We start from the raw sequence: 18,354 nt of genomic DNA, 5'->3' as shown, positions 1-18,354 counted from the left end.
AAACAGTAACATTTAAAGATGCCAAGTTTAAAAATGTAAGAATCAGTCTTAAAAAACCACCATGTGTAATCTGTCTGTATTAACATTACAGATGTAAACTCTATGTTAAAATCCCAAGATTCCCTAAAACTAAGGACATGACCTTGATGTTCTCAAAGCAAGCTTTGGCCCTGATGGCAACTTCAGAATTCAAAACTATTACAAGCAACAAATTAAAAAATGAAATAAACCAAAATTCCATCCTTAGATTGTTTTATGCTTTCATGAGAAAAATATATTGCCATTTGACATTTATACATACATAGTTTACAGTATGTTTGTGATATGTTGTTTGTGCCCGTTGCCCTGAGTGGACGGGTCATACACGGCTGTGGTCCTTATGGCTCTGTTGCTGCTGCCATGACTCAGTTTAGTCAATGGAAAGCATCCAAACGTCTATAAACACATACATGCAAATGCACAATTCATGGTGATGTCCTGCTGACTGTGTGAAAACTGAAAACTGCAGCATTCTTGGCAACTTTAGCCTGCAGTAACAGCTCTCTGTACATTAGAGCAAAATATGTGGAGCAGTAATTTGAAGTCTGACTGAAACTTACTGACAGCTGTATACAACTATGACTCACTTCAAATTAGCTTTGTGTTTGTGTCTATGCGTTAGCTACTCAATCACTATTCTCTACTGTGTTGAAATATTGTGTAAATTTGACATCACTACAACAAAAAATGAAAACCTGAGAGTATTTTATTTTGTAACATTTACTTGTGAAACCAGAAAAGTTAAGTCAAAGTTAATTTGGTATTTTGATAAGACACTTGCTGCTACGTAGACTTAACTTTAAAATGTTTTCATGGAGATCAACAAACCACACTATCTCAAGTTTTTTTATTTGGAGTCACTTTTCTTCGGTTTAACACACAGTATACACACACACAAACACACAAACACACACACACACACACACACACACACAGAAACACTCCTTGCATGCAGCCACAGAGGGGCAAGTTTTTTTATTTGGAGTCACTTTTCTTCGGTTTAACACACAGTATACACACACACAAACACACAAACACACACACACACACACACACACACACACACACACACACACACACACACACACACACACACACACACACAGAAACACTCCTTGCATGCAGCCACAGAGGGGCAAGTTTTTACAAATATTACAAATATGCATATGTAGATAACCAGTTTTAACTAGGGGAAATGCTGCATTCACAGAGCTTTTATGCCTGGGCTCTGATGTGCATCTTTAGGTCGCTCACATGCACATTCATACAAACATGCAACAAACACAGGAAACCATAGACATGAGCAGAGTGCGTACTTCTCAATCATACACATTTGTCTTTTAAATTGTGCAGACACACGCATATGCAGAAGGTAACGCTGGCTGCAAACACACAGATGCTCCTGTCCTTTAATCACAAAGTTGCACAAGGTCCACTTCACTTCAGTTTCTCTCCATAGCTTTCTGTCTGTTTTTCCATTCCTATTTGAAGCTGAGTGAAAAGATAAACTGTGACAGATATATTTCCACTCCTGGGAAAAAATTATGCTGAGATTTCAGAATGAAATGAATAAAATTTACTCGTGAAACCAAATTACTAATGGAATGACATCATGGATTATGCTGTTAGAGACACTATGTATGTGAGCTCAACTTCTTATACTAATCATATACAGTAGAATAATGTAATCATGACAGATATCTCAGCTTGCAAGTCAAAACCACAGATAAACGTATCAACTTCTTTCTCCTCCTTTCCACAAAATTACAGCAGATAACTTGCTTGCTCTTCAAATGCAGTTAGTTTCAAAGTGGTCAGGAACTATGAATGTGTAATTCAAACATTGGAAAACTGGTTCTTTATTATTTGTTTGGGTCATTATGGGATGTACTGGGGACAATTATGTCTCTGCATTTATCATAGGTGTCCATCTACACTTGTTTGCCCTGTGATAGACTGGACACCTGTCCAAGGAGCAACTTGCCTCTCACCTCATGCATTCAAGAATCATAGTTGTAGCTAAACACTATTCAAACAATAAATCTTTATTAACTTAGGGTAAAATACAGTAGGACTTCTTTTGGCATTGTTGTCTCATTGCAAGATCTCTGCCACTACTTTGTTTGAGTACAGTGTTACCTCAATTGATAGAACCAAAACCTGTATCCCTAGGAATGAAGTCCATATTGGAAAATTTTGAGTTCTTGATATTCACCTTTTGTTCAACTGTAACCATGATCTTTCATTATATTAATCACACCATAGGTGCCATGCAAAGATATTGTAGAAAGGAAGAATTTAAAAAAAACGTTTGTACGGAATGTAAACTGGGGTTTTGCAGAATTCACCAATGTTGAAGTTGTCTGGTGATATGCATGCAGAACTTGATAGGCCACAGCCACAAAAATAAATCTAATGTGAAAGATACATCTTGTGGATGTGCTGGGATGCATCACCAGTGATTTGACCTGGGGTCCTCGGGTGTTTCGGGTTGCACAACATCAGACACCCTCACCCAGGTGACCCAGCTGGGGTTGATTAGTCCCCGACTGGCATCCTAGCAACAGCCGCTCATGGATCAGTTCTCTTGATCCAAAGCCAAGAGAGGTGTCTTTCTCTGCGGCTTTGCTTGAAAATCAGATGGCCCTTTTCTTTGCCACCAGTCAGAGGCCGTGTAGATGAGGCAAGTCTTGCTTGTGGTTGTCGGAGGGGTTCCTCTCCAGCTTTGACAAAGGTGATTGACTTCTCTGGGGGGTTGTGGTGTTTCGCTGGTGCTGATGGCTGTGGCTATACTCTCAGCAACCGCCTTGAACACCCAGTCATGGCGCCAACAATGGTGGCCTTCTCTGAGGGCCTTTGTGCAGCTACTTAGATGAGGCTCTAATGATCCTCTTTTAGAGCAAAGACGACAAGAAGGAGTCTTGCTCTTGCTCCAGACAGGAATGTTTGCTGGGCTTGGTAGTGCATAATAAAGAGCTTGGACAAGGAACTGGAGGCAATGGAAGTCTGATTGCATAATGTTTGACCAGGTAAGCCTGCTCTGTGCTATATTCACCCACCTCATCCATGCCCCCTGCTGCCTAAGCCCTATCATTTTGCTCACTCGCTCTTCCTCCACATCTGCTTGAAACTCCTGGATTAGATGGTGTCTGTCCTTGCCCCGGCCTTTGCCAACCTTGGTCTTTGGGAAGACCCCAAACCTGTTCTGCCAGTGGTAATGGGACCCACCGGCTCCTTTCGCCTTAGGCGAGACTCTGCCACCTCCAGTGCTTTCTCCACCCTCCATTTCCTCCCTGTTCTCACCATGATTACAGCTGATGACACATTCTGGTGCCTGGAGTCCCTGGTCTGTAGGGCTTCTCTTGTTTGCGCCACCATAAACTCTTCAGTGAGACCACTGAATGGGAGATGCAAGATGTTAATGTTCCTGTACAGTGCTGCACTGTTGAGGCTGCAGGGAAGGCCCAGCCACTTGCTGAAAAAAAACAATGATTCTTCTAATCAAGGGATTCAACTGTTGTTGTCAAACTGTGTAAACCAGCAGAGGGCCACAGGAGTTGGGACAAGATGGAATGTTGATAAAACCAGGCCTTGAATCTGCCAAGCAGGCCTGACTTATCGACCTTGGTGAGCCAGGCTTCAAGGTCTTTGATTGACTTTTGAATGGCAGCACAGTCTTTCAGTGTTGAGTCAAAGAGCTTCCCTAGACTCTTGACTGGTTGCTCTTTGATGCAGGGGATGGCTGTTCCAGATAGTTAAGAGCAGTCTGTCGACCACCTTTACTTTCTTCGGCACCATGGACCTTGACATGGTGGGCTTGGAACTCATCCTTGCCCAGGTGATAAGTTTCTCAAGTCCTTGTAGGATCCACTTACTCCCTGGGACCAATGTTGTGATGGTGAGGTTGTCCATAAATGCTCATACTGGCGGCTGACGTACCCAGGTACAACACATAATTATTCCTTTTTCAAGCCGATGCCAGTATGATGCTCCTGAACAAGAAGTGACCCGATAAGTGACCCTGTAATAATCCAGGATTAGGTTCTTGATCTTGCCGGGAACATGGTGACAGTGTAGTGCAAATTCGACCAGTCTTTGAGGTGTGGACCCACAGGCATTGTCCAGGTTCAACGACAGGATGACTAGGTCGCCACTGTTTTCATGGGCTTCTCTGATGAGCTATTTGACTACACCAGTGTGTTCCAAGCAGCTGGGAACTCCAGGAATCCCCCCCCCTGCACCTTCCCTTTGACATTCATCAGCAAGATTTACCAAAATGATTGATGTTCTTTGAGTCTTCCTCTTTGGGGATCCAAACACCCTCAGCACATCTCGACACCTCTGCTCTGCGGAGGATCATAAGCCTTTTCCTTAGGATGTTTCGCACGTCGGCTAATGCTTCCTTCTCCTCTTCGATGGATGTCTTGTATTGCTCTTTAAGGGTTTGAAGCTCCAGCTGCAGTTGATGTATTTTGGTGGCCTTGCGGTTCATGGTGTAGGTGGTGGGCTTGGTATTAGCTTTCTTGGGATGGCCAAACCTTTCGGAGGTGTAGCTGACGATGATGGCTTGCATTGTTGAAGCCGACTGTGTGCATCTCCTTTGGCTGTGGCCTGAATGATGTTGTTCAATTCTTTGTCAAACTGCAACCATTCACCCCGTTTGCTGGCTGGGGACCACTTAATCTGTCACTGTTGAACTACTGTGCAGGGTACTGTATATGTGAGCACAGAGAGTTGGAGAGAAGCAAACAGATAAAGGTCTAATCCGGCTGAAACTAGGCAGAACGCAAATGCAACGCGATAACTTCTTGAACTTGCTTATTAGCGTATTACATCATCTAGTGACATTTAACTTTTCCAACAGGCTGTAGGTACTTTGCATTGAAAGTAGTTGTTTACAGTGGTTCCACAACAGTTTTCAACCACATCCTCAATTTCACACCATACACAGTTCAGCCATATACTAGGTTTTGACTTAGTCTTGTTTCCTTTTTAACTAAATTTAATGATGTTCTTTGGTGTTTATGCTTCATATTTGTAGTTTGTGTAGTTTCTGGCTTTTTAACTATACTCATCCTTTTCATACACCTCCATAAAGCTTGTGGGTTATGGAATGACATGGAATGACTTTTTTCCTTAAATTTATCTTGAAGACAGTGTAGTTCCCCACCCAAAGTGGCACACATATTGCCTGGGAGGAGGCACTGCATTAAAAGCTAAAGTCAGCTAGCAAAAGTCTCCAGAATGCATAGATTAGATGAAAGACTGTAACATGCCTGGCTGCAGCCCTGCTGGACAGTGATAGATAGCTGTGCCTATTGTAACCAGGTATATGGTAAATCTTCCTGCCCAGAGGTGATATAAACCATATGCCTCCATATACACCTCTTTATTGCTTCTACCAGCCTTGCGATTAATGCATTATGCTTAATGCATAATGCATTAATCACAGCAGGTGTGGTTTCATTGTTAAAGTTGTGGAGCAATACACACTGGGGTGTTTTTATAATATATCAAACCTATTTATTAAATGGTTTTTATTTTATTTTATTATATTTTATTATATTTTTTCACTTTGTGAATTGTCTCACTGTATTTCATATCATACAGAGACTGCGCTGGATAAATAATCATAATCAGTTACAGAGTTTTGTATTTTGTCAATATCTCTATTAAACATGGGTAACACAGTTCCACAAGACACAGAAATATAGCCTTTAGATTTCATCAGCAACCAGTTTACAGTTACTTCTGGTTCACTTAGTTTTCTGACTAATTATTTTGGAAGTTATTCTGAGATGCCTGAGAAATTCTGTCTATGTGCTTATTTCAGCATCAGTCCGCAGTTTACGATTGAAGTATGGTGACTGTTTTGCGGGGGCTGGGCCCCCCTGCTGCCTGTGAGGGTCACGCTGATGGGCCATTAGTGTTACACTCCTCCCCGGCTTAACAAGCAAGAAAGAGAAAGGGAGAGCAACGGTGGTCGAGGGAGTTAGAGAGTGAATGAAGAGATGGAGCGGCATTAGTGAGAACAAAACCATGAATAAGAGAAATAAAACATTATTTTCTGATTGTTTCACAGTGGTTACGTTTTAAAACATGATTAAACACACGGTTTTGACATTCGACTCTATTGCCCCTCTAAAAAAGAAGTTAATAAAAAAAAGGAGGTTAGCGCCATGGTTTAACTCCCAAACCCGCATATTAAAGCAAACTACATGGAAACTTGAAAGGATAAGGCATTATACGAAACAGGAAGAATCCCACTTAGCCTTATGATAGTCTGGCATGATTATATGCTATTACAGAGACTAGAACATTTAATTGGCATTAAAGGAACCACTCTAAGCTAGTTTAGGTCCTATTTATCAGATTGATTTCAGTTTGTGCACATTAACAATAAATCCTCCATATACTCAAAAGTTAGTCACAGAGTTCCACAAGGTTCTGTGCTTGGACCAGTTCTATTCACCTTATGTATGCTTCCTTTAGGCAGTATTAATAGGAAGCACTCCATAAACCACCATTGTTATGCAGATAATACCCAATTGCATTTGCCAATGACGCCCGGTGAAACCAATCAGTTAGCTAAACTTCAAGCATGCCTTAAGGACATAAAAACGTGGATGACCAGCAACTCTCTGCTGTTAAACTCAGACAAAACTGAAGTTATTGTGCTTGGCCCAAAAAACATCCTCAGAAACACATTATCTAATGATATAGTTACTCTGGATGGCTTTGCCCTGGCCTCCAGCACCACTGTTAGGAATCTCGGAGTTATCTTTGATAAGGATATGTCTTTTAACCCCCATATAGATCAAACTTCAAGGTCTGGCTTTTTTGACCTACGTAACACTGCAAAAATCGGGCACATCCTGTCTCAAAAAGAAAAACTAGTCCATGCTTTTGTTACCTCTAGGCTGGATTATTGTAATTCCCTATTATCAGGCTGTCCCAACAAATCTTTAAATACTCTCAAGCTGATTCAGAATGCTGCAGCGTGAGTACTGACAGGAACTAGGAAAAGAAATCACATGTTTCCTGTGTTAGCTTCTCTGCATTGGCTCCCTGTAAAATTAAGAATAGAATTTAAAATCCTCCTTCTCACCTACAAAGCCCTTAATGGTCAGGCACCATCATATCTGAAAGAGCTCATAGTACCCTATTACCCCAGTAGAAAACCTGCACTCCCAGAATGCAGGCTTACTTGTGGTTCCTAGAGTCTCCAAAAGTAGAATAGGAGGCAGAGCCTTCAGTTATCAGATTCCTCTACTGTGGAACCATCTTTCAGTTTTGGTCTGGGAGGCAGACACCCTCTCCACATTTAAGAGTAGGCTTAAAACCTTCCTCTTTGATAAAGCTTACAGTTAGGGCTGGCTCAGGGTTGGCTTGAACCCCCCCCCAGTCATGCTGCTATAGGCCTAGATTGCCGGGGGACTTCCTATGATGCACCGAGCTTCTCTCTTTTCCTCTTCCTCTCCATCTGTATGTTTTCATATGGCATCAATGCTCGTTACTAACTTGACCTCTTCTCTCTCCAGTAGTTTTGTGCTTTCTCATCTCTCTCTTCTCTCTTCTTGTCGCTTTCTGCAGGTATTTCTGCCTCTGGTGCTGCAGTCTGGATCTGTGACTGCAAACACACCTACTACCCCCCATGATCCTGCTCAACACCAACTGCTTCAATTATTACGATTATCATTTCTATTATTATATTTAGTTTTATTATTATTATTATATTATTGGTATTATTATTCAGCCTATTATTATAATTATTTGTTTTATTATTAGTGTCATTAATGTCATACATCTTTATGTTACACCTTTACTGTGCTATGCGCCCCCCCCCCCCCCCTTTCTCTCTCAACCCAGCCTGTCGGGCAGACAGCTGCCCACCATGAGCCAGGTTCTGTTCAAGGTTTCTACCTGTTAAAAGGGAGTTTTTCCTTGCTGCTGTCGCCAAGTGCTTGCTCATGGGGGAATGCTGGGTCTCTGTAAATAACTATAACTATAACTATAAAGAATATGGTCTAGACCTGTTCCATATGAAAAGTGCCCTTAGATAACCTCTGTTATGATTTGGCACTATATAAATAAAATTGAATTGAATTGAATCGAATTAAACACACCCACACCTCCGCAGAACCCTGTGGGAGGGTGCCACATTGCCGATTTCATGTGAATGCAGCCAGAGTGCATGCTTCTTCCTGTCCACTGTGGCCTCTCTGCTCTGCGTATGTGTCTGTCTGTGTGCGGCTCAGCTCTGCCCTTGGTCAAACAGACACACAACTGCAACTATTTGTACATACATGACACAGAATGACAGCAGAGGAGAGACAGAACTTGGTCGCTACATTTTTATAGCGGTGTGCTATAAAAATGTATTACAGAGTAAATATTTACAGAGTTGTGCACTCCCACCCTGCGCGCTGTTATTAGCTGGTGGCTACACACCCTCTGCCAAAATGTTGCAGGCCAGAAATGTCCTGTATACAGCAAAATAGGTAGAAGAAAATAAATAAATACAGGCAGAGGGCAGGGTTTCTGCAGATTACACCAGGCCAGGCAGATTACACCTTTTTAGCAGGTCATAAGTAATGACTGAGAGGGATTACTTTTGTATGAGCCTTTAGATTGTTTTTTAGGAAAATCCTGCATAGTATACCTTTAAACCAAATTAAATTGAAATCACTATACAGAATTAATATCACAATTGGTTTGTAATAATATTAAGTTCACATTATCAAATTAAATAAAATTTTCAGACATTTTAGGTCAATAGTATTAAGTTTATCACATAAATTATACATTGGAAACAGTGAAAAGAACTCCCACACACTGTCTTGCTTACTGCTGAAATATTGCAGCAGTAACCAAGACAGTGATTTTATTTTCATTGTTTTCAAGTTGCACCTTGATCAAACATACCTGTCACACATTCTGGTGTGCAGAGACTTATTTAGAAACATTTCAGAAAATGTAGCCACAAGTGGCAATTTGTGGGTTCAAGCCCTTTTGCAATTTACTGGAATTGAAACAGTAACTCGTTTTACTATTTGCTACTGGAAAAAGTATAATTATTACTGTCACGCATTATTAGTCAGCACTGGTCTCCGTATTGTTCATCGTGTCAAAGTTAACCTCTAGACTGTGTGTGCAGTTCATCAGCAATCATAAATATGAAAGGAAAATTATTAGGTTGTGACATTAACAGCAAATTTTACAATGCCTCAACTTCCATCTTATGCCATTGTTTCCTTTATGTCTTACTGTATATCCATTCATTGCACTGAATAAGTAACGATTTATTTTGACTGCAAACAGCATACAGGGTGACAGAAGAAGATAAATACATGCACTTAACATTATGTCAAGTAAGCAAGGCCACAAGGACAGAGGCTTCCATTCTCAAAAAACAAAGCCCAGTTTCAAAATAAAGGCTTCATAAAAATATTATACTTTAAGGCCATATGGAAAAGATTTGTGGTGAATTGGCCAATTTAAAGATGGTAAATGGACTGTATTTATTTAGCACTTTCCCAGTCTTATCGACCACGCTAAGTACCTCACACTACTGCTACATTCACCCATTCACACACACATTCATACAGAGTTTTTCTATACAAACAGCACTTTCTATGCACACACATTCACACACCGATGATACATCAGGGGCAATTTGGGGTTTAGTATCTTTCCCAAGGACACTTCGATATGCAGACTGGAGGAGCCGGGGTGAACCACAACCTTCCAGTTAGTGGACGAACCGCTCTAGCCACAGCCGCCCAAGATAATTTTACAAAATTTGTTCAGTGCAAATATCTACCAAGTTTAGGGAATTGGACAAACTCATTGATTTGCACCTGGCTCATGTACATGTTTGGAACTGGTGGCACGCCTATTGAGCGATTTCAAAATGATTTTACACACGTGGTTCAACATTGTCATGAAACATATCCTGCAAGTTTTGTAATGACTAGACAAACAATTTCGGATTTATAGTCTGATGTTTTAACATTTTTTGCAATTCTCTTAATGTTTGTATTTTGACTATTGTATGTGTTTTATCCTAAGGGGCCAATCTAAAATACATAAATTTACATATACTGTGTATATACTTTCTGTTTACAGATTAAGCAAAGTGTTAGGGGTTGGTAATCCAACATTTCATATTCATTCTGAATTTCTAGGACTGATATATTTATGTCCATCAGAAGTGAGGTGCAGTTTGCACACAGAACATCTTTGAGGCCTGGGACAGTTTATTTGGCTATATTGTTACCATGGTAGCATTGTGGCTTTGTAGCCTTCATGCTAAATTTAGTAACTGCAGTTGCTGCTTTCACGTCCAATGCCTTTGGCTTCATATATGATCTGCCCTGGTTGACGAAGAATCTTTTTATATACAGTATGTGTACACAGTAGGTCTGTACATTGAGAGCTTTAAAAACACCTATGCCTGAACAACTAGATGTAGCTCTCTGCAGCTGCTGCATCCATATCTCGATGGAAGAATGAACCTAGAACATCTGACTACTCAATGAGGTAGTGGTTACTCTCTCATAATCTTGATGAATTCCAAACCTCTGACCCACCATACATACAGTATGCTCAATCTGTTAAAAAAGAGACAAAAAAAAGAGACAACAGTTTAGTTTTCAGGGTTCCTTAACAGTTCTTTATGGAGGGGTTATGGCCTGTTGCGAATTATCTGCATTAAAGTAGATTTTGTTTCTAAAGGTGCTGGGTTTATTGTAGAGAGTTGTATGCAGAACTCATTTCAACCTTGTAAGAAGAAATATTTCTCAACAGATTGTTATTTTCTTGCTCAATTTGATACCTCACATGAAGCTTGAGTGTAGCAAAAAAGCAGAATATAGACAATCCGGCCTAGAGGTAACAAAAGCATGTACTAGTTTTTCTAGATCTTTTTGAGGCAGGATGTGCCCGATTTTTGCAGTGTTATGTGGGTGAAAAAAGCCAGTCTTTCAAGTTTTTTTTATGTGGGGGTTAAAGGACATATCCTGATCAAAGATAACTCAGAGATTCCTAAAAGTGGTGCTGATGGCCAGGGCAAAGCCATCCAGAGTAACTTTATCATTAGATAAGGTGTTTCTGAGGTTTTGGCCAAGCAGAATAACTTCAGTTTTGTCTGAGTTTAACAGCAGAAAGTTTCATAAACTGAAATCAAACTGATAAATAGGACCTAAAACAGCTTAGAGCGGTTCCTTTATTGCCAATTAAATGTTCTAGTCTCTGTGATAGGATATGATGGTCAATGGTAGGAAATGCGGCACTAAGGTCTAACAAGACAAGTACAGATAAAAGTCCTTTGTCCGATGCAGTAAGGTCATTTGTAACTTTCACCAGTGCTGTCTCTGTGCATCGGCACAATCTCAGCTAATTATATATTTCCCGCAATAAAGACTATACAGTATAATAGGGGATATTAGCACATAAAACAAATAACAAAAACATAACAGGACTTGAACTTTTACTTATTTTCTTCAAAACAGCTCTGCAATCTATAACACCGAAACAAAAACTCAAGACAGAAAGTTGCACATAATTCTTTACATTGTGCTAGAAGTGATTTGAACCTTCTAGGTTCTTCTTTTTATGAGTTATGCCCATTCTTTTAGGCAGTTTCCATTAACTTAACTTTTTTTTTCCAGGAATTATCTTTTTTTCTGCTTGTATATCCCTAAACAAGATATACATAATGGCAGTTTCTGTCCAGAATCACACACAAGGGCACCTGACATGCCTTCACCAGAATGAGGTATTTTTATTGTACATTATGCACTTTGTCTTGATTGAAATGACAAAAATAATTTACGGTATCTGGTTTATTTCACATATTATTTACCTCCGCCATACACTATTTTCGATATACATACAGATGGAGTGTAGCAATGTGCCAGGCAAAACGTAAGACTATCCAAATCTTTTGCTTATTATTGACATAGGCAAATTCATCCTCTGAGGGTGCCTTTGTAACAATCTGTGTGCAGTCGATCGCTCTGATTACATTAGGGATACAGGCTCTCACTGCAATTTGCCCTTGTTAATGTCAATGTGGTCAACCACATCATATGGGAACTTTATATACCTAGCTGACATAAAGATGATCCCATCCCATACAGCTAGCACGGTGCAGCTCAAGGACCGCTGGCAAAGTCCTAACCAGTCTTCCAGTTCCCTCTGGAATGCCCCTGTAGCCAAGAAACCCAGTGTTGTAAGCACTTGTAAGGGAACAGGCAATGTGTGACTCCTCACTGTGTGAGGAGTCACACATTGCAAACAGTTCTAAGAGGATTGCTCCAGGAACTCTGAAAAATCTGATAAGCCAGTCATGTCAAGATCCAAGAAACTGGCGTAGTCTCTAAATACCTGTTCCCTTCTAATTCTGCCATTTGCTATGTCCTCCAATAAGGCCAAAGCTGCAATTGTTATTAGGGTATGTATTGCATCCTTTTGCACATGCTTTTATGTCCACTTACTTAATTGCATACACATGGATGTGTTATTGTTTCCAATAAGGCCCATGTGTCTGTGCTGTGCAAATCAGTTTGAGGAGCAATTGTTTTTACATGTGGTTCAACAAACTCGTAAACCAATTCCTAATGTTAATAGTTTTAACTGTCGCTAGATGACTAAAACCATTAGAAAAGTGCTTACACCAGGCATTAAGTAGGCATGGAGGGACGCAAATTTTCATATTATTGCACTCTTGATACATCCAACCGTGGGTGTGAAAGCTGGCATGCGCAACATTTGTCTATGAGGCCCCTGAATCCAATAGACCACCAGAAGTGATCGAATAGGAGATTGGCAGCATGAATGTGCAACTAAAAAATCTGCAGAAGTGATGTGATGCAACATAGACCAGAATCTCAAAGGCATTTTTCCAGCATCTTGTGGAATCCATGCCAGGAAGAATTGAGGCTTTTTTGAGAGCAAAGGGAGGCCCTACTCAGTATTACTATGGAGTTTCTAATAAAGTGCTCTCCGAGTGTTTTTTTTATCTTAGTATACAAGAAATGAACATATAACTGAAAATGATGCAAAAATATATGCACTGTGCAAATGCAATCAAGCTGCAAGTTTAGAACCAATTGAACTTGACAGACAGCAAAATGTTTGTCCAAACTTGCAATAGTTATTTTTGTGTTTTGTTCCACCACCAACCCCAATTGGTTTTAATTTTGTCCAGCTAAGAGAACTGCCTCCATTTCCTTTGCATTGTGGGGGGATGAAAAGCTCAGAAATTAATGGGTTTTTAGGCTGCATAGACATTTGCAGACTTGTGCATTTTACATGAATAAACTACCTAACCAAAACGTGCTTAGAATTAGTATTGATTTGGGCCACAGCAATGGTGTATCTTTTCTGGGAGTGATGAGGTTGGAGCCAAATGCCAAACATCAACTCTGTAGATATTCACCATTTACATAATAATTCATTCCATGTGAGTTGGCTGACTGAAAAAAAATTAATACAAAATATATCCATGCAATACTGTAACATGAACACAATGAAGAATAACAGCATGTCTACACACAAGGCAATTCAGCCACATTTTTCTGTCATCACAGCGCCAGATTATCACAAATAACAGCATAGCCTCAATTTTACCTAGAGCCAAAAGCAGTTCTCCAGTGAGAGTTAGTGGCATACATAAACCACATGGCAATTCTGTCTGGCACCATAATATCATGCAAACATTTAGATAGTAGATGAGTGTGATATGACAAGATGCACATTGATAACCCATATATATAATCCCAAAATAAAAACTGTCATATTATAGCTCCTCCATCCTGAATTCATCCTTGCTCTAATTTTTGCATATATAAAGTAAAAACCAAGTTCTAATCGTTTAGTTGATAACCAGCTATGAAGTATTAGAATGTTGGTACTGCTTGGTTCTTTATCAGCCCTTTAGCTAAATAATAATAATAATAAAAATAAACTTTATTTATATAGCACCTTTCATACTGGGGGTGTAGCTGAAAGTGCGTTACAACAAAGTTAAAAAACAAGAGAATACAAACAGGCAAATTAAATGCAAGTGCAAATACTGTTCAATAAAACCAATCAATCAAATGAATAAAAAACAGGAAGCAAGAACTGGTATGGTAAGAAAAATACAATATGTTGAAGGTTGAAATAAAACAAAGGAATAGTGACAGTTAAAACCAATACTGACTAAATAAGTTTTCAATTGTCATTTAAAAATGTTGACAGAGTTTTCATCCCTTATATCCTTTTGAAGGGAATTCTATAGTTTTGGTGCACAGTTAAAAAAAGGCTGAGCTGCCAATTTTCTTATTTGTGTGATAGTTTGTATTTATATAACTGGCAGCAAAGGATCTAAGAGGCCATCAAGGATTATAAAATGACAAAGAATTAGTAATGTAGGTTGGTCCCAAGTCATTAAGAGCTTTGTAAACAAGTAAAAATACTTTCAAACAAATCCTAAAAGAAACTGGGAGCCCATGAAGGATGGCTAAAACTGGGATGATATGCTGTCTCTTCCTTGTTCTAGTTAAAAGCCAGGTAGCAGAGTGCTGAATTAATTGTAATCTCTAAACCAGTGAAAAGGGCAGTACAGTAGTCTAATCTACTTGAAATAAAGGCATGAACAAGTTTTTCAGCATCTTGTGGGGATAGGAAAGGCCATGCGTTTGCAAAATTTATTAGGTGCAAGAAAGCAGGTCACCTTCTTTATGTGGGATTAAAAATGTAAGTCTAAATTTAGAAAAATGCCCAGGGTCAAGACTTTAGATATAACTGTGGGGTCAAACTGCTAACTTTGGTGAGAACTAGTTAAATTTTTGTTTGTGGACCAAATAATAAAATTTCTTTTTTGTCATCATTCAATTTAAGAAAGTTGATCTGCATCCACTTGTTTACTGCAGCCAAACCAGTTGTTTAATGGCAGAGGGTTTGGTCATCACTTGGGTCCAACAAAATATAGAGCTGTTTGTGCCATCAACATAACTGTAGAAATTAATTAAATATCACCCAAAGGAAGTATCTTACTTTAAAATAGAAGATTTGATATAGGCCTATAGTTATTTGAATGATAACTTGAAAGACATGAATATCTAGGTTTGGTCTTTACAACAGGGGTTTTATAGCTGCAAATTTGGAGGATTCTGGGAAACATCTATTTTCAAGGGACATAATGATCTTTCTGACATAGTGCAGCATACAGTTAAAACAATTCTTAAAAAATGTAGTGGGGACTGGGTCAAGACAGCACGCGGAAGACTTACATTCATTCCCAATAGACGTTAGATAGAATATAAGAGGAATCCAGCTAATTGAAATGTTACTGCAATCCTTCCAGTGAAACTTGATTTGCTTGATTGCGTTGTATTTATATGGTGCAGGAAAAACATATTTAAAGCCCTGTCAGTTTTAAATATAATTACAGGTAGGCTATATTCGCATGTAATTGAGATTTGAATTATGTGTGAGAGAGATGGATATTGGCCCATAGTGAGGCGTATTTGGTGCCGCAACAGACATAAAGTTAAACTGCAGTCATGAGTGATTGTTGATGCATTATTGTATGCAAATTAAATGTGGACAATATTTGTAAAGTTGTAGCCCCAGGGCCCATGTTACTTTAATGCAGCCTTGCTAGGCACACTAAAACATATTCCAGAGGAATATTTGGCTTCAACTGTGGGAAATATTTACCTGTTTAAACTATTCAGTGACTCCATGTAAGAAGTAATCAAATCACTTTATGTAAGCAGTAATGATAATAATTCAACTGTCAAATGATCATAAAAGTATTTTTTTATTAATCAACACTGTGAATGTTACACCATTATTTTTTGAACTACGATATCTAGTAGTAGAGTGGTAGACAATATTACAGTATTATTTACAAGATCCAGCAAAGTGTGCATAAAAAAGAAAGCACTGGAACCTAGGAGGAGTAAGATTGTTAGCCCCACAAAGGGCAGGATAAGGGACACGATATAAATATGACTACTTTCACATTCAGATTCAGTTGCTCCTGGGACCAGCTCAGTTTATTGTGTGATTTCAACTACATGCAATAAATCTAAATCAAATACATCAGACCAAGAGATTTCATTTGATTATTTCTGTGCTTAAAAAGTTTGTTGACATAAGTATTAAGCTGTGTGGTGGAGGGACATAGGCCTATTAGGCTCTGGTGTGGGCTTTCTCATCCCACGACACAAGCATGTCTCATTTTAAAAAAAGTTTTAGTGGTGGATGATCTCACATTAAAAAGGTACAGTTTAAATAATGTAGCCAGGTTGTGTGGCTGGAATGGTTGATGGTTTTATGCTAAATAGCTGAGTGACTGTAGATAAATTCACAACATTGACCACCTTTGTTTTGCATTTTGTACATGATGTCCTGGGGGGAATAATGGCTGCTATTGCAGTCTGGGCGCGCCTGGCCCCCTTAGTCAAAATACCCTATCAATTACAGTAGATATTGGTGGAATAGTTCTTAGGCTATAGTATGTATTTGTATTAGGTACATTACTAAAAGGTTACTGTGATGGATGTAGTTATGTGTTTTCCAGTACCAGATTCTAGCAGAGTGTCAATTAAGGCAATGAAGTCAGACTTGAGTTTCTGACATTGTTTGAATTTCAGTCCTTTTTCAGGTCATTAATTGCGGCACTGATAGAGAGGGGCCAAGTCCTGCTCGCTCTGGATTGGACAGCCGGAGGGCCTAATGTGGATGGCAACGACAGGGGAGCTGTCCGTGGCTCCTTTTGGCAAGGAGTGAAGCTAACCAGGGCCTTGGCCTTAGCTCCCGGCTGGGATCAGTGCTCTGCAGTGTGGGCAGTGTCAACATCCTGACATGGTGCAGTTAAGTCCAGTTCTCTGGCAGTTGTGATGGTGAGAGCGGAACTGAGGATCTGTTCTTCATCTTTGAGCAAGTACAAAATGGATATCTTCCCTTCCAACTCAGATTTTTTGGGTCAAGCAGAGACAGCTGTTGCAGCCGGATGGTGCGGTAAGTCGAGGCATAATATATTGGGTCCAGTGGTGGTTATGTGACTTGAATTGAGTGCCTATTGTTAGGCACTATTCAAAGGAAACAGCGCCAATGTTTACATTCTTCCTGACGGTTTCTGCTTTGAAATAATATGCAACAGGATGTAGTACTTTGTTGAGACAGGCCTCCATCTGGCCATAGCAGTATGAAGTCAGGATGGGGCATGGTAAGGGAGGAAGCTGAGTAAGGAAATGAGGCAGCTGGTAGCAATCGTCATCTGGATCTTTCTACTGTCCACTAAGTTGGTTTGGGCCACAGTGCTTTGTCGGATAGCACGGACCAAAAACCAGGAGCAGATCAGCATGATTACTAATAGAATCCCAAACCCCACAAACAGAGTGGGTAAAACCACCACAGGTTGTGTGGCATAGAAAAATTATCAAAACAATTTTTATTGGAAACTTGTCTGCGCTTGGAGAGGCAGACAGGCAGGCTGGTCCAAAGCTGAAAATCCATATTCCAAGACAAACCACCAGTGTTTTCTGTCTCCCTTCCTGGACACGACAGGACTGACATAGGGAAGCTGATAGCCATGCAACAGTCAAAGCAAATGTAAGTGAGGAGGAGGATGCTCCAATACATGTAGACCTTCAGAACTGAACCAAGGTCATCAAATAACCACTGAGGAAGATCAGCAAAACTCAGATGGTAGTAGATCCTCATGGGCAATGTGAGGATGAGCTGTGAATTTCCTATGGCCAGGTTGGTCATGTAGACAATGGTTTGTGATCTGAAATTGGTGTAACTGAAAAAAAAAGGCCAGTGCTCTGAGATTAAAGATGAGACCAACAATAGAGATGGCAGGCAGGCAGTGGAGGTGTTGGACATAATGACCTGAGAGACAGAAGAGAGAGGAGTGGTTAGAAAAAGTCTAAGTCTAAAGTGGTTGTGAGAGTAATTAAATAATCTCTAGGCAGTATAGACATGTCACACAAAAGAAATTTTGTTTAATTTAGTGTTTTTATATTTTTTGCTGTGGTTTGACTTATTTATATATTGCATGGTTTATTACAGTATTTTCCTTTCTGCTGTGATTAGATTTTTATTAGGTTGTTGCATGTTTTAATTGTTGTGTATAAATTATTTACATGCATTTTTTAACTTCCTACTGCTGCACACGACACATGATTAACTAACCACCAGCACCTGCTGATATCTGTGACATGTTTTTAGCCAATCTAAATTTGCCAATGTGACCGTGTGGCATTGATGGGCCAGTGGTATGCCTGGGAGGGAGGATCTAATCAACAGAAA

General features: G+C 39.7%; 1 protein-coding gene and 1 pseudogene across 1 annotated transcript; both read right to left on the bottom strand.

The window, feature by feature from the left end:
• Positions 1 to 2,617: 2,617 nt before the first annotated feature.
• LOC120797672 lies at positions 2,618 to 4,999 on the bottom strand (annotated as a pseudogene).
• A 12,130-nt stretch (positions 5,000 to 17,129) lies between these two features.
• LOC120797671 (lysophosphatidic acid receptor 6) lies at positions 17,130 to 17,928 on the bottom strand. The gene is given in 5 exon segments (XM_040141525.1): positions 17,130 to 17,260; positions 17,263 to 17,472; positions 17,475 to 17,537; positions 17,540 to 17,603; positions 17,605 to 17,928. Coding segments are annotated over 5 exon segments (792 nt in total).
• Between the last annotated feature and the right edge of the window lie 426 nt (positions 17,929 to 18,354).

Source organism: Xiphias gladius, chromosome 12 (assembly GCF_016859285.1).
Source record: "Xiphias gladius isolate SHS-SW01 ecotype Sanya breed wild chromosome 12, ASM1685928v1, whole genome shotgun sequence".
In the NCBI taxonomy this organism is placed as follows: domain Eukaryota; kingdom Metazoa; phylum Chordata; class Actinopteri; order Istiophoriformes; family Xiphiidae; genus Xiphias; species Xiphias gladius.
Note: the sequence above shows the minus strand (reverse complement) of the source record. Positions and strands in the feature narration are given on the sequence as shown.